This window comes from Leopardus geoffroyi, chromosome D1 (assembly GCF_018350155.1).
Source record: "Leopardus geoffroyi isolate Oge1 chromosome D1, O.geoffroyi_Oge1_pat1.0, whole genome shotgun sequence".
Classification (NCBI taxonomy): domain Eukaryota; kingdom Metazoa; phylum Chordata; class Mammalia; order Carnivora; family Felidae; genus Leopardus; species Leopardus geoffroyi.
In genome coordinates, this window is record NC_059329.1 from 57433146 (window position 1) to 57450150 (window position 17005).

At 46.0% G+C, this 17005-nt stretch overlaps 1 protein-coding gene across 1 annotated transcript; it reads left to right on the plus strand.

The window, feature by feature from the left end:
- Positions 1 to 495: 495 nt before the first annotated feature.
- LIPT2 (lipoyl(octanoyl) transferase 2) lies at positions 496 to 2517 on the plus strand. Its single transcript, XM_045484042.1, has 2 exons — positions 496 to 1006; positions 1545 to 2517. Exons 1-2 carry the CDS (start codon positions 541 to 543, stop codon positions 1772 to 1774), a joined length of 696 nt encoding a protein of 231 aa, XP_045339998.1. The 5' UTR covers positions 496 to 540; the 3' UTR covers positions 1775 to 2517.
- The last annotated feature ends 14488 nt before the right edge of the window (positions 2518 to 17005 follow it).

Here is a 17005-nt window from a genome sequence, read left to right on the forward strand (position 1 = left end):
CAGTTTTTCTCCCTCTGCTATCCTGCTTCCATCACTCTCTCGCAGGCAGGGTCTTGACAGTAATCCCCACCTCCTCCCCGCCATAAAATTTCTGCACGTTCACCTGCTTTTCAGAGTCTCTTCATCGGGCAACTCCACCCAGGACACACACTAGCCTATTTTATATTTTTTTCCTAGCACTTATCAATGTGTGAAATAACCTTGTTTATTCGATGCTTTAATACTTGCTTATTTAAGACTGTAAATCAGGCAACTCCACCCAGGACAGACTTTTTTCCCCATACACTGTGCACCACTGTATCAGGCGCCTAGAACAGGGCCTACAGAACACAAGCAGACCCTAAATACTGGTTGTTGAAATAAATGAATGGAAGAAACACACCTGATGCTGGGTCTTGGGCTCACAATCTCTCTAGAGCTAGCGGAGCGGCAGCCGGGGAGGGGCCCCGAGTCCCCGCCCCTCCTGGCACGCCCCCCCCCCCTTCCCCGCCTGCCGGCCTAGACAGGGGGCGGGACCTCGCAGAAGGAGCTGCTGACGCGATGTTGCTGCCAGTGGTACGGCTGGTGCGGCTAAATCGGCTGCCCTACGCCGAGCTGCTGGCCCTGCAGGAGCGCTGGTTGCGACGGCTGCAGGCCGAACCAGGCAGTGAGGCCCTGTCGGCGGCTGAGGCGGGCGCGCTCCTGCTCTGCGAGCCCGCGGGGCCCGTATACACATCTGGGCTGCGCGGCGGCCTGACGCCGGAGGAAACTGCGCGGCTGCGGGCCTTGGGCGCCGAGGTACGCGCCACAGGCCGCGGTGGCCTGGCCACTTTCCATGGGCCGGGCCAGCTGCTCTGCCACTCGGTGCTAGATCTGCGACGCCTGGGCCTGCGCCTGCGCACCCACGTGGCTGCGCTGGAGTCGTGCGCGGTGCGCGTGTGCGAGCTCCAGGGCTTGCATGGAGCCCGCGCGCGGCCCCCACCCTACACCGGCGTCTGGCTGGGGGAGCGCAAAGTCTGCGCGATCGGTTAGTGCTATGGGCTAGGGCGAAGCTGGGGGCGGGGCTTGGCAGAACTGGGCCAATGGAGGTGAGGGCAAGCGCGGGCTGGGAGGAAGTGGATCTGGCGCGGGCTTTAATAAATCAAAATTGCCCGCTGCGTTTGAGTTTTTAAGCCTTTTCACGGATCTCATTTTCGTAGCTCTCAGGAGGGCCTTCAATGGTCATTTCCAATATTCATCTTTTTGAGAAGTGAATTGCCATGTTACTTCCAATGAATCACAATGTCTGGACAATAATGAAGCTTAGTAGTTTTCAAACTTTTTTTTAAAACAACTTAACCTGTTAAAAGACATTTTCTGAAATTTCCATAATTGCAGCAGCTGTGGAGCCACACACTCCTCTCCAGCTTTGTCTCCCTCCCCCGATCTGTGCACAACCCCTTGAATGCTCAAAAACAAAGCTGGAAAACCAGTGATCCAGTCCAGTTCCTTCATTGTACCGAGGGGGATCTTGAAGCCCAGGGAGGAAAGGTATCTACTCTGAGACCCTTTGGCTTGTCTTGCAGGAGTCCGCTGTGGAAGGCACATCACGTCCCACGGCCTGGCTCTGAACTGTTGTACAGACCTCGTGTGGTTTGAGCACATCGTCCCCTGCGGGCTGGTTGGGACAGGCGTCACCTCTCTGAGTGAGGAACTCCAAAGGCACGTCAGTGTGGATGAAGTAATACCACCTTTCCTTGAAGCCTTTAGGGAGACCTACAAATGCACATTTATCTCAGAGGACAGCCCCAACTAAAGGATGTTCATGTTATCACAGCTGGGAGGTTGTGCTTGAAAAGCACCAAGCCTGACTTGGAGTCACTGAAACCCAGATTCTAGACCTGGCCCTGTCATTCACTCACCATGAGACTATGAACAAATTATGAGCCCTTAGCATTGTTTCCATATGTGTCCTGGTTTATTTATATCTTCTCATCTACCTCAGATATAGTAGATTTGAAAACATTCTGAAAAGCAACACATGCTATATAAATGTAAGACATTAGCACTGGTATTGACAACATTTTCTCAGCTTAGAGAAACTCAGACGTAATCAGTTCCCAAATATTTATTGCTTCCTAAATACTGTATTTAATTGGACAATTCTGAGATCCAGTTCCTTCGACTTTATAGGAATCATACCTCTGGATAGCCCAGGTGAAGATAATGTGGTGGGGTGCTTTTTCATTCTCAAGAGATCTAGGTGCTTTCTGCAATGGAAGGACAAAAGGGAAGGGATCTTCAAAGAACAAAATGAGATTTTGCCTTCCTGGGTTGGATTCTCCAAGCCCAATAGCTATTTTTAGTTAGGTAACCTGAGCTAGACCAGAGCCAGGGAAAAGACCAGAGGAATATCTTACATTATACAAATGTCAAAGGTAGAAGTAAGTTTTCCTTAAGTGAGATCCCTAAATTTATAAAGCTGTGTAATTATTCATTGCTATGCAACAAATCACCCCAAAATGTAATGGCTTAAAACAATAAACATTGTCTCATATATATTCTGTGGGTCAGGAATTTGAGAGAAGCTTAGCTGGGTGGTTCTGGGTGGAGATCTCTTATGAGGTATAGTCAAGATGTCAGCTGGGGCAGCCATCATCTGAAGGCCTGACTGGGATTGGAGGATCACTTTCAAAGATGGTTCACTCTGATTTGTTGGTACTGGTTGTTGACAGGGGGCCTGGGTTCTTCACCATGTGAGCCACTCCATAGAGCTGCTTTTTCTCCTGGAGCAAGTGATGCCTGAAAGAGACAAGGTGGAAGCCAAAATGTCTTATGACCCAGCCTTGGAAGTTACAGAGTCATTTCTACAGTCTCCTAATACGGGAACCCTACTCAGTGTGGAAGGGACTGCACAAGGTGATGGGAAGTAAAGATCTTTAGGACTACCTTAGAGACTGGCTACCACAGGCAGTTAGGGTGGAAAGATCCTTGAATGAGAAGACAGGTGATCCAGGTTGCTTTTTGAGCAAGTCGTTTACCCTCTCTGCACTTCAGTTTGCCCTACACAAGCACTATTCAATAGAAATACAACGTGAGCCACATTGTAATTTTATGTTTTCTAGTAGCCACATTAAAAAGAAAAAATAAACAGGTGACATTAATAATACTTTAATTAACCTAATAGACCCCAGATATTGTCAGTATAAAAATGTTTTACATTCCTTTTCTCCATACTATATCCAGATATTGAGTGTGTATTTTCCGCTTTATAGCACATCTCATTTTGGAGTCATCACACTCCGGCTCTTCAGGAGTCACATGTGGCTAGAGGCTACCACACGGTAAAGTGCAGCTTTAGGTAATATGGTATCTAAAGTCCTTTTTTGAGCTTCTAGTATCCTGTGGCCCCACTGCCTTGGAGAAGAAAGAGGAGTTCTCCCACTTCTGGGGCACACAGTTTATATCAGTTATTGAAGCTGGAAGAGAATTTGGAGGTATGTTCCTGTCTCCTCATTGTACAGAGATGAAACCAAGACTTTGGAAAAAACTTGCTCAAGACCACACAGTAAGTTAATCACAAAGCTAGGACTGGGTCCCAAATATAAGCCCATTTCTCATGCTCTTTTCCTGCTCTGCATACTGACTTAGAGCTCAGGGTAATATGCTTTCCGTCATTGACACTTGGTCAGTATTCGTGGATTGCTAGTTTGCCCACCGTCATTAACCTATATTCTTTCTAGGCCTTTTATTTCCCTCCATGGAGCCAACAGTACTGTTGTAGGAATGTGGGAGGTGAGTAATAGTTGATAATTACTTTGTAGTATTACTGCCAAGAAGGAAAACAATTATTCCCGGGAAAAGTGGAGTTAGGTTCTCATGGTTGGAAGGCTGTGCATAGTGTTGCTCCCCATCTAGTAATCGACTCCCCTCTCTAGCAACCCTAGCAACTGATCATAAAGCCTGATCTTGAATACCTCCAGAGATTGGTAAAGAAACGTTCACTCCATTTATTTTTGGTACCAGGTACTGTGTTAGCCCTCTTAAGTACATTCTCTCATTTAGCAACTGGATCACTGGGAATCGTTCTGCATGGTGTAGTGACTGAGTTACCTGGCCTTCCTGAGCCTCTGTTTCATTAGGCTCAAGGCTTGGCACAGAATAGGCAGCGGGAAATGTATGGTAGTTATTAATGTTCACCAAATATTTCAGGCAGGGGTCACCTGGGTGACTCAGTCAGTTGAGCATCCGACTTCAGCTCAGGTCATGATCTCACAGCTTGTGAGTTCCAGCCCTGCATTGGGCTCTGTGCTGACAGCTCAGAGCCTGGAGCCTGCTTCAGATTCTGTGTCTCCCTCTCTGTCTCCCCCTAACCCACTCGCATTCTGTCTCTGTCTCTCTCAAAAATAAAATAAACATTAAAAAAAATTTTTTTTTAAAACATTGCAGGCAGGATGGTACTTTGTGGCTCCCTTGTGGTTGGGTGGGGCCAAGTAACTTGTTCTGATCAATGAGTTATGAATGGAGGGGGCATGCCACTTCTGAGCTGGAGCATTGAATTGCTGGTGTCAGACCCCTTGGGGTTTCTCTTTCCCTCTGGAACGGTGACCAACAGCATTCAGGATAGCGGCTGCTTCCGGAGGGACTGCAATGAGCAGAGGCCCCTGCTGCTGCTGGACAGGTGGTATGGTTAAGCCACTGAAATGCAGGCGTTGTTCATTACCACAGCATAATCTAGCCTATTCTGACTGATATAATACATATATAGTAATTAGGAGTCTTGTATTTGCAAATGTAGAAACCCCACTCAAGTTCACTTATGCAAAAATAGATAGATAGATAGATAGATAGATAGATAGATAGATAGATAGATGAATGAATGAATAAATAAATAAATAAAATAAATAGTGACAATGGAGGCATTATTGGAAAAGGTACTGGGGAGGGCCTCATAAAATGCAAGGGTAGGTCTGCCACTGGGCTCAAGAACAGAATTGGAGCACGTAGCCCTTTAGGAACCCAGATAGTCTTTTCTCCCCTATTCCCTGCCAGGCATTTTGGTGTCTGCTTCATTCTATCTGGCTTCAGTCCAGCTTTCTCTGTTTCCCAGGCTGCATGGTGGAAGATGGCTGCTGCTGCTGCTGTCATCCATTAATATTGGAGTAGTCAAGGAAAACCCCCAGGTTTCTGGCTTGAGCAACAAGGTGGATGCTAGAGGTATTGCTGGGATGGGAAACACTGGGTGGGGACCGAGTTTGGAGAGGAAGATAACTCGTTCAGTTTTAGATAAATCAAGTTTGAAACACTTTTGGGAGATGCAAGTGGAGAGGACCAAGAGGCAGTGGATTTGTGGATCTGGAGCATGGGTGTGATGAGTTATGTTTTAGGTCTGGAGACAGAAGAGAAGGGCAGAAGACTGACAAATGTGAGGCATGGGTGAGGAGGGGCAGGCAAGGAGGCACAAAGGCAGTAGGCAGAGAAATAGTTGGGGGTCCAGAATGAAACAACAGGCAATCTCATTCACTCCTCTGGCAGCAGAGCAGTCTAGGTAGGATTATTTTTTATTTTTTATTTTTATTTTTTTTAATTTTTGTTAACGTTTTATTTATTTTTGAGACAGGGAGAGACAGAGCATGAACAGGGGAGGGTCAGAGAGAGGGAGACACAGACTCTGAAACAGGCTCCAGGCTCTGAGCTGTCAGCACAGAGCCCGACGCGGGGCTCGAACTCACGGACCGCAAGATCATGACCTGAGCCGAAGTCGGCCACTTAACCAATTGAGCCACCCAGGCGCCCCTAGGTAGGATTATTTTAAGGGTGAGAAAATCAAGGCTCAGCAAGGCTAAGTGACTTGTTTGAGGCTATGCAGTTAGTAAGAAGCAGAGTCAGTCCCCGGCTCCCAGGCTGGGTGCTGGGTCTCTCCACTCTTCCACAGTAGCCTCTGAAGGGTGAGCATGCCAGGCATCCTGGAAGAGCCAAGCCTTCAAGAACAGGTGGGCTGTGGGTCAGCAGAGCCAAGAGGATGCAGAGCAAAAGGTCAGAGTAGGATTGAGGCCAGGCTTCTGGGATCAGGTCAAGCCACTGCTGTGGGTTCCTGGCTCTTCTTCCTGCCTGGACAGAGCCCACCTCCGGTTTCCCACAGGGGCCCTTCCTCCAGGAAGGAAGCTGAGCATACGAAGAAGGATATTTAGCACCTCCAGAAGGCCTCTTCTTGTTTGTGCAGAATCTTTTCCCCATAAAGAGATTGTTCAGGGTCTGGTAAATGAGTGTTAAACATAAGGTTGTGACCAGCTGCTGTGTCTGGTTCAACATCTTGTTCCTCCAGTGAGGCTGGCAAGAAACCAAATCAAACCAGCTCTTGGCACTGTGACCCAGTACACCTTACTTCTTGGGGAAAACCTCTCTCTGAAAGCCCTATGGAAATCAGATCTTTGCAATCTCAGTCTGATTTTCCTTTTTGCCAAATTACAATTTGTCATACATATAACCCTACCGTATTGTAACACCTATAAAATTGAAAAAGAAAACAATACTTGCACTCCCACCTGACAACACATCCCGTCCATTTGCGTGTCTCTAGTACTTTATCATGAACAGACATTGGTGGCAAATGGTGGTAAATTCTTTTTTATATACTTCAGAGATATTGTATGCATCTGTAAGTGTGCATGATTATATATATACATTCTTTTTCATATAGTAACATACTATAGACACAGTATTGCACTTTGCAGACTGTTTCAGATCAATATATAAAGAGCAACCTCATTTTTAAAAGTGACTACAGAGTATTCCACTCAGTGGATTTCCTATGACTTATTTAGCTAGGATCCTATTGAGGACATTTAGGTTATTGCTAATCTTTTGCTTTTACAAACAAGGCTGCAGTGAAAATCCTTATAAAAGTGTGTGTGTGTGTGTGTGTGTGTGCACGCGTGCGTGCCTGCCTGTCCTTCTGTCTGTGTGTATGTGTTACATCACACATGGTGAGTACAGGGGTTGCATTTTTAGAAGTGATTTTCTGAATCAAAGGATATGTGTGTTTTTATTTTAATAGATATTGTCATATTGCCTTCCATAAAAGTTATACCAATTTATACTCCAATAATGTACAAGGGAGATGCCTGAATTTTAAATGTTCCAGCATTTTAGGGGCACCTGAGTGGCTCAGTCAGTTAAGCCTCCGACTCTTGACAGCGGCTCAGGTTGTGTTATCGCCGTGGTGAGATGAAGTCCTGCATCAGGCTCTGTGCTATCAAATTCTCTTTCTCTCTCTCTCTTTGCCCCTCCCCCACTTGCACTGTCTCTCTCTCAAAATAAATAAATAAATTGAAGGTTAAATGTTCTAGCATCTTAGGTTTTTTCTCATTTTTGAAATTTTTTTGGTATAAAATCTTTTTAGCATACAACAATGAACCCCCACATACCCATCATGCCCCTAAAGCAGTCAACAACTCATGGCCAGTCTTAGTTTGTCTAAACTAGTACCTACTTCCTGCTTTCTCCCTGGATTATTGTGAAGCAAATCATAGATACCATATTGTTTCACCCATAAATATTTCAGTATGTATTCCCCAAAGATAAGGACTCAAAAAAAAAAAACAACAACAACAACAAAAAAACCCACAATAGCATTATTACACAGGAAAAATACTTCAGTTTCAACAAATATTCGATTAATACTCACATTTCCCCAAATGTTTGCTTTTTTTTTTTTAACACTTGGTTTGTTCAAATCAGGATTCAAACAAGGTCTGCACACTGCATTTGTCATGTCTCATAAGTGTCTCTTTAGTCTCTTTTCACCTATAGATTACTCCCACAACTTAAAAAAAAAATCTTTTTCTCCTGTGTTTCCTGAAGATTGAAAGGTGAAACCAGACATTTGATCTGATTCAGGTATGGTTTCTTTTGGACAAGTTGGCTTCATGGGTGGTGGAGTGTGCTTAAGGCACACAGTATGTTTTTCCTTTTTTTGTGATGATCATTCCCTAGATCCATTAATTTGTTAGGAGTTTATAAAATGTAATACTCTGATTCTGTCATGCCTTCACTTACTAGCTGGAGTATGGTTATAGAACTCAACAAGACCAGTGGCATTAGTGTTGTTATTGGCATTTTATTAGTTTTTTAGTTCTTTTCATATTCACTAACAGTCTGTATTGAATACAAAATTATATATAAAAGATTTACTTTTTTTTTAACGTTTTATTTATTTTTGAGACAGGGAGAGACAGAGCATGAACAGGGGAGGGTCAGAGAGAGGGAGACACAGAATCTGAAACAGGCTCCAGGCTCTGAGCTGTCAGCACAGAGCCCGACGCGGGGCTCGAACTCACGGACCGCGAGATCATGACCTGAGCTGAAGTCGGCCGCTTAACCGACTGAGCCACCCAGGTGCCCCTAAAAGATTTACTTTTATGGTTGCATTAGTTTTTACCGAGTTTAAATCTGAACATATTTAGATTGCCAACATTGACTGCCTCAATAATTTTGGGGGGATCCATACGTTATTCAAATTCAAGAGGCACAGGTATAAGACTAAAGTGTTAATGTTTTTTGCAGTTTACCTAAATTGTGAGGTTTTCTAATCCAGAGACTGTTTGTTCGTGTTTGTACCCGAGTACCTGGCATGTAAAAGGAAGCAGGTTTAATGTCTATGTTACTGTGAAGAATTTCCTACAGCCTCCACATTTGGTTCTTTTGTTGATGGATATGGATATCAGGTCTGTGAAGCAGTCACAGTGGCCATGCTCACAGCTTCCAGCTCTTTCAGATATGGAGCAGGCAGCTTCCATTCCTGAGTGATTCTGATTGTGAGAAAGTTAGTCGTCACTCTAAACTGAAACTTACCTCTGACACTGTCATAATTCTACCCCCTGCAAGGCCTCCTCTGAGAGTCCTTTCCTGGCCTCATTCTACATCCCCCTCAAAAGGCAGTAACCACAGCATGTTATAGTTACTTGTTTCCATGTCTGACTGTGAGCTCTCCAGGCAGGGACTGTAGCTATATCCTCTGTGGCCTCCTGGGGACCTGCCCAGGGCCTCATGCAGAAGAGGTGCCCAGAAATGGCCTGTTGAGTCAGCAAATGAATTCTATCCCAGGAATGGTCTCTTCTTCATGTTTTCTTTCCTGATTCTTCTGTTCTTCACAGAACATGGCTTCCAGACTCCGCACCCTTGCCCTTATCTCAATAGGCTTTAATTGGCTAATGTGCCTTTAATCTGTGTTGCTTGGAATTGAAGATAACATGGCTGGTATGGTCTGGCCAGTGTGAGGTCTGTCAGCCTGTGCTGGGCCTTGAGGAGGATGGATCCGACTTGGTTCCTGTCTTCAAGGAGCTCATAGCTTTGTGGAAGAGACACACCTGTAAAAACAATTCACAATAAACTGTCACAAGTACCATGAGAGAAGTTTGCACAGGGTACTGTGGAAACATAAAAGAAGTGACAGATTTTAAAAGGGAGGAGGGGGGCAGAAAAGGCTCAAGGTGACATTGAATTAGAATTCTAGGTTCTAAGTAAGAAAAAACCCAGCTCAAACTAGCTCAAATGAAAAGAGTATCCTAGAACTCAAAACTAAACAAGTCTGGGGCTAGCTTCAGGCACAGATTGATCCAGGAGGAGGTAGCATGTAAGGGGGGAGTTAGCCAGCCCCCGGAGGAAGGTGCTCCCGGCAGAGAGACTAGCACAGCAAAGGCCTGGAGAGGATAGAGAGCAGGTGGGTATTTGAGGAAATGCAGGTTGTCTTCCTGCCTCTTTCTAGGGTGAACAGCCTGGGTTCACAGCCTCCCCCATATTCCTTCATTCTCCTACTCCCTCCCTCCGCCCCCTGCGTGTAGAGCAGGATAAAGAGGAATGGGGCAGGCTCTCACCCATCAGACTGCTGCCACTGCCTGTACTCTCTCCCACTTGCCCTCTAGGTGCTCACCACCCCTCTCCACTACCACAGGCCTCCTTGCTCTGGAGCTCCCATCTGCACTAGAGCAAAGGGAGACAGTGGTAGATGACTATAAGGAAGGGAGGGAGTAGGGGCAGAGAAGGATATTTATTTCCTCAGCTCTCTCCCTGCTGGGTCAGCATGGGTTGGGTACAGCCTCTACCAAAAGCCACAGCTCCAGCCTGATGCCCTCTGCAGTTTCCTGTAACCCCTTCCTCCGCTGCTCTCTGAGCCTAGCCACTGTGTCTCTCTCTCCACTCTGGCTAGCCAGGGGGGTGGCACCATTGCTTGCTGGTTTCCTGAACCTTCCTCATACTCTCTTCAAATTACCCAGTTTCAGGGAGCCGTCTGTTTCCTACCAGAATGCTGACACCCAGCTCTCACCTGCAGCCAGAGGTGGGCTGGGGGCATGCTGGGCCCTGTGAAGTACTGGGTTCCTGTGAGGGGATAGCATTACTCAGGTCAACTCCATTCCACCACAGACGCCTCTCTCCAGCCTGACCCACAGGGATCCAAGGCTGTGCTAAGCATTTTACACGCTTTATGTCAACTTCACAGCAAATAACAAACCCACAAGGTTGAATTACTGACTGTTTTACAAAGAGGAAAGCGGCTCAGCTGAAGGTTTGCCCAAGTTCACAGTTAGTTAGAGGCAGTCCATGGTTTGAAGTCAAGTCTGGACTCCAAAGGCCGTGTGTTAAACAGCACTCTTATGACCCCCACTCCGCTTTCCTCATAGGTCAAGGGAAAGAACCAAATGAGACGGTGCTTTTGAGATGCTGAAAAGCCAACACACCTGGTTGGCCTGAGAACTGTGCTATGTCGCATCCCTCCCAAGAAGGCCAGGCTGAGTTTTTGACAGAGCACTGGAAGGTCAGAGCTGGCAGGGGACCCAGAGATCAGACAACCTCATCCCCTCCTATGCCCAGGAGGAAACAACCCCAAAAAGGACAAATGGTTCCTCTTAGGTCCCACATTCCTGCAGGAACCAGAATTCGAATCCAGACTGTCTGCAGACATCCCGTAAACATATCAGCAAGAAGGATGTAGCATTCCCCTCAGAGAAGAGTTCAGAAGAGAGAAAAACAGTGGAGATTAGGATGGGGGGTGGGGAGGAGCTGATTTCTGGACTATAGGATTTCAGATTTGAGGAATACAAGGCATGTCAGAGCCCATCTAGAAAATTTCCCCGATAGCAACTCTGAAAAGGAAACCCTGTTTGCACACCTCTCCAGTGATGGGAAGCGTATTCTGGCCAGAGGCAGCCTGTTTCTTGTTCCCAGTGAGTGGAGATCTGGTTCCTGTGACTCCCCCGTCCCTAAGCACAGTTCTGGGTCTTCTCTCTGGAATCCATAGAACATGTCCGCTCCCTCTGCCCCAGATGTGTGAGCTGTGCTCACAGCACACTTAATCCCCTCTTCTCACTTTTGCATGGCTGTGAATCTCTGGGTGTCCTCCTCCCTCCTCCCTGTCTGTTCACTTAAATGTCCATTTACCCTACTTCCCCTAATAACACCCATATCTTCCTTAGGAATTGTACTCCCACCGACTTTATGTTTATGTGTTATTTTTTATTAAGGTGTAATTGGCATAGAACATCATGGTTTCAGGTGTACAAATAATGACTTGCTCTTTATATGCATTGCAACTTGATCACCACTCTAAGTCTAGTTAACACCTTACATAGTTCCAAACTTTTTTTTTTTCCAGTGATGAGAAATTTTAAGAACTACTCTCAGCAGCTTTCAAATATGCAACACAGTATTAGTGACTATAGTCACCGTACTGTACATTGTGTCCCTGTGACTTGTTTACTTTATAACTGGAATTTGCACCTTCTGAACACCTTCACCCATTTCTCCCACCCAAGTTTATGTGGTTTGAGTAAATGACACCCCTGCCAGCCTCTTTCCCTGGCTTTCTGTGCCTGGTGCAGAGATGGGCACTGGGCCTCTTTTAGGACAATACGAGTCAGACCCAGACTTCTGCCAGGAGGGTTGTGGGGGAAAGGAGCTCTTCCTACTGGCTTTGCAGACAGAACAGAGTGTATACATGGAACTGCAGACAGCCATCCTGTCACCACAAAGTGGGATCCTGCCTGAGAAGGGAGCAATAGTGAGAGAAGCAGAGCCAAAAGATTCAAATAGCTTCATGAAGACATCATCTGAGCTCCTGGATCTAGCCATGCCTGAAGTCAGTCCTCTGGTTGTTGTAATTACATGAGCCAATGAATCCCATTTTCTACTTAAGTCCGTTTGAGCTGCATTTTCTGTCTGTTGCAACTATGACTCCTGACTGAGACACTCACTTCCTCTGTACATCTCAGTCCTAACTTATCCTACTTTCTTCTGCCTTCTTTTATTGTTTAAGTCATAAGATTTAAACGTCCATATTCATACCACTATGAACAACATGCCCTCATTAATATTCTTTATGTAACACTTGCTGTGTGCCAGGTACCAGCTAAAGCACTTTAGAAATAATATCTTACTGCAATTCACAGATGTAACTACTTTTATCCCCATTCTACAGATAAGGAAACTAAGACTCAGAGAGGTTAAACTCTCACAGCCAATAAGTGTCAGGGCTAGGATTCAAACCCAGCTCTGTTGGACCCCAGAGGCAGTGTTCTGGACCAGCTGCTTCCCAGGACATAGCATGTGTGAGGGTGAGGTGGGGAGAAGATGCTACAGAGATCTTTAGTTTCCTGACACCACACCATCCCACCCTTGCTGGACCTCTTCCAGTGCTCTTTTCACTGCTCTGTGCTGCTTGCAGAGGCAGGAGAAAAGTGATGCTCGGAACAAGGGGACAAAGTGTTCTGAGGGTCAAACTGACAGGCCAAGAGGAGACAACTCACAGAAGTATGGGCTGCTGATGAGTAATGGCATAAAATAACTTGATGTGACCATTAAGCTTCCTCTGTGTTTCATGCTGTATTTTCCCTGGTAACCCAGGCTTTTAGCACTGTTGACAGATACAATCTGTGCTCACCCTACCTCTGAACCCTTCTCCCCCAATCTACTAGACAGACATTGAGTTATATCCTGTGTATTCTATGGTGAAAAAGACACACCTGGTTCTGAAGGGGCACGTGCACTCGAATGTTTATAACAGAGCTATCAACAATAGCCAAAGTATGGAAAGAGCCCAGATGTCCATCGATGGATGAATGGATAAAGAAGAGTGATATATACTACAACGGAGTATTACTCAGCAATCAAAAGGAATGAAATCTTGCCATTTGCAACTATGTGGATAGAACTAGAGGGTATTATGCTAAGTGAAATTAGTCAGAGAAAGACAAATATCATATGGCTTCACCCATATGTGGAATTTAAGATACAAAACAGATGAACATAAGGGAAGGGAAGCAAAACTAATATAAAAACAAGGAGAGGGACAAAACATAAGAGACTCATAAATATGGAGAACAAACTGAGGGTTACTGGAGGGGTTGTGGGAGGGGGGATGGGCTAAATGGGTAAGGGGCATTAAGGAGGACACTTGTTGGGATGAGCACTCGGTGTTACACATAGGGGATGAATCACTGGATTCTACTCCTGAAATCATTATTGCACTCCATGCTAACTAACCTGGATGTAAATTAAAAAAAATTTTAAAAAGAAAGAAAGAAAGAAAAAGACACACCTGGACTGTATTCTTGTAGTGCCTACAGTCTGATGGGGAAGGCAGACCCCATGTCAGTACACAGCTAAATAGGAGACTAGGTTGAGTTCTCTGAAGAAAACAAACAGGAAACTGGATTGATAATCATTCCATTTACTGAGAGAATGAAGACTGAGGGGAGCCAGGGAAGGAAGTCAAGGGTTCCAACCCCAATATGTCATCCAGAGATGTCAAGTAGGTAGTCAGATATAGGAGTCTAGTGCTCAGGGGAGAAGTCTAGTCTAGGGGTTTAAAAAGCATCCTATTATCCTTCCAGGCTTTCTCAGGTTCTATCTCTTCTTGGAAGTTTTCCCTGATAACATAATTCCTAGTGATCTCCCCTTCATGACATTGATTCATTGATTCATTGATTCAACAAATTCTCAGTAAGATCTACTCTGTGTAGACTCCGTGTTGGCTACTGCCCTCAAGGAGCGTATGTTCTAAGTGTGGAGTCAACATATAAAGTGGACAATTATAAGACAGACTGGTAAGTCCTGTGTTCAAGGGAAGTGCAAGGGGCTGCAGGAGAATGGGCCTGTGTATCAGCCAGGTCCTGCAGGAAGCAAATGGCCATCTCAGGTCAGTAATTTGAGGAGGCTCTATTCAAAGAGGTGGGCAGGGAGTAGGGAAACCACAAGGATCATGAAGTACCCTGGGGCTTGAAACATTTGGGCATCATTACCTCCCCAGGCCTGCAGGGGAGAGGGAAGAGGGTGGTTACAGGAACGCGGAAACAAGTAGAGCTCTGAGATAGGGCTGACAGAAGCTGGGAGCTTCAGCTGAGGAATGCAGCAAGAGAAACAACGGCAAAAGATTTTTTTTTAAGTTAAATATATCAGATGATGTTAACTGTTACTGAAAAACCAGGCAGAGAAGGGGGTTAGGGAGGGCAGCGGTAAGGAGGGACTAGGATTTGTATATGGGATGGTCAGGGAAGACCTCAGCCAGAAGGTGGCACTTGAGCAAAGACTTAAAGGAGGTGTTATCTCCAGGTGAGTCTTTCCCTGACCCCTTCAATCATCCCACCCCACTCCCCTGCCCAACCTGTCCTCAGGTCAGGGCCTTGTCTCCAATTTCTTTGGATTTGAGAGTCCCCTGAAGGCTCTTCTCAGACTATGGTCTCCCTGAGACAGAAACTCTGTTCCATCCTTTCTTTTCTCATCTAATAACAATAGGAGCTGCCACCTATTAAGCACAAGCATCACGCTGGACCCAGCTCTGGGCCCGTTACACACATTGGGTCATCTAAGCTTCGTTGCAAACCTGCAAGGCACAGAAAAAGAAAATGAGGCATCTCAGTCCCCTTTCCAAGAACCCCTTAGGCACCTGGCTTCTCTAACACGGTTCCTGCTCCATTCTCACTCCAGAGCAGGGGAAGTGGAGGACAGACCTTAAATTTCTGAAGGACCAAAAAAGGGAACGAAAACTAGGCATACACTTTATGTCTCCAGTGGGCACAAGGACCAAAGGGTAGAAGTAACTAGGAGGCAGTTTTTGTCAAAACGTGAAAACATCCTAACAATCAGAACTTTGGCTCCTCAGAAGCAATGAGCTGCTTGTCACTAATGGTGTGCCAGAGAAGCTGGACAATCTCATGTCAAAAATGAAATGTAGGTGGGGCACCTGGGTGCCTCAGTCCATTAAGCAGCTGACTTCAGCTCAGGTCATGATCTCGCAGTCCATGGGTTCCAGCCCCACGTTGGGCTCTGTGCTGACAGCTCAGAGCCTGGAGCCTGCTTCAGATTCTGTGTCTTCCTCTCTCTCTGCCCTTCACCCATTCGCGCTCAGTCTCTGTCTCTCAAAATAATAAATAAACATTAAAAAAAATTTTAATAAAATATAGGGGATTCTTAGGTGAGGGATTTGACCAGATAACTCCAAGGGTCCTTCCAAGTTAGGTTCTATCACTAAATGATTCTAGAACTCTAAGATGGTGTGATTTTAAGTCTATGATTCTAAAATTTTATTAAAATGAGATAATCCTTATCTTCAAAGAACTTGCAATCTGGTAGATGAGGTGGGCAAATAGTTACTTTTGATAAGCGTAATAAAAAGTCCTATAGAGTAAATGCAAGGCCCTGGCAGAATGGGGAAGGAACCAGGACTGTTTCCTCAAGGCTGATCTTAAGAACCACTCACGTCAGAATCATTGGGAATCTTTTTTTTTTTTTTTTTTTTTTTTTTAATGTTTATTTCTGAGCTCCATTCCAGATCTCCTGGATTGGAACTTCTGGTGTGGCATCCAAGTCTACTTTATAAGAATGAGCTCCTAGGTGATTCTTAGGCAGACTGAAATTTGGTACTGCATGCCCAGAGTCAGGATGACTTCTCTGAGAGGTGATAATTGGACTGAGGAAAAGAAGTAGCTGGGTCAAAATACGTAACCACAGAAATAAAATGGCAGTACTGTGTTTTGATAAAGAATAGCAGTTTTGTACAGCATTCCCTCCATGTGGTAGATCTTTTCAAAATGATAGCACTTCTTAAATACAACCTGAGATTCTGTGATAAGGGCCTCAGATATCCTGGAACAGATCTTTGTTTACAAGGGAGCAAGAGCTGGCCTCAGTTTATCATTAATTAGTCCAAGGTGGGAGGCTGTTAAAGAGGGCTCTGATAAGGACTCCCACAGAGTCCCCGAGAGGCTATTCTCTGCCACTGTCCACTCTGCTGCCCATAGCCTCCTGGTCCTCATTTTCCAGCTGCCCCTGGCTGCTTATCTTTTCTGGAGCCTGCAGTGTCATCAGCAAGAAAGTAATAGTGTGAGGGAGGGCCACTTGGTGGCCACAAGTGCAGGGTGTTCTGGGACATGAGGTACAGCTGGACAACAGTTGTGTGGGCATGTGGGGAGCTGTCGACAGGTGGAAGGAGGAGGCATAAGCTGGGGTGAAGGAGAGAAAGTGGCATAGTAGATTCTAAGTCTGAGCTCCGCTGCTGGCTTCTCGGTGAGCCTGGGCAAGTCCCTTCCCCAAGCTGGCCTCTGCATTCCTGCCTGGAAGAGACGGTTTGTGTGAGATGATTTCTCCAGTGACCACTGGCTTTAACATTTTGGATGCTACAACCTCATCTGACCCCAACCACCACCGTGTGGTGAAGAATGCGTGCCAGGAACCGTACCCATTTTACAGCGAGGAAGCTATGGCCCAGCGCGGGGCAGTGACTTGCCCACCACCACACAGCTACTTAGGAGCAAAGCCTTATTCCCCCAGCACCCAATGTTCAGCCTCGCCTTTTGATCAGTCTCAGGCTGGATAAACTGAAGCAAAGTGAGAGGCATTTGGTCTCCCGTCCAGGAAGCAGGCGCTGCAAGAGACGGAAGGATCGGAGCCCTCGGCTGTGTAAGGCCAAGCAGCTGGGCGGAGACGCCCTAAGTCAGCCAGAGTAGAAGTGGGTGTGCTGGGGCCGGGCGGGGCTGGGGGAGGAGGCGCCCTGGGG

Excerpts from the sequence above, each read along its gene's own strand:
- LIPT2 (XM_045484042.1), top strand. The coding sequence starts at position 541 with ATGTTGCTGCCAGTGGTACGGCTGGTGCGGCTAAATCGGCTGCCCTAC. Across the intron at positions 1,007-1,544 it reads GCGCAAAGTCTGCGCGATCG|GAGTCCGCTGTGGAAGGCAC; the intron begins GTTAGTGCTATG and ends CTTGTCTTGCAG.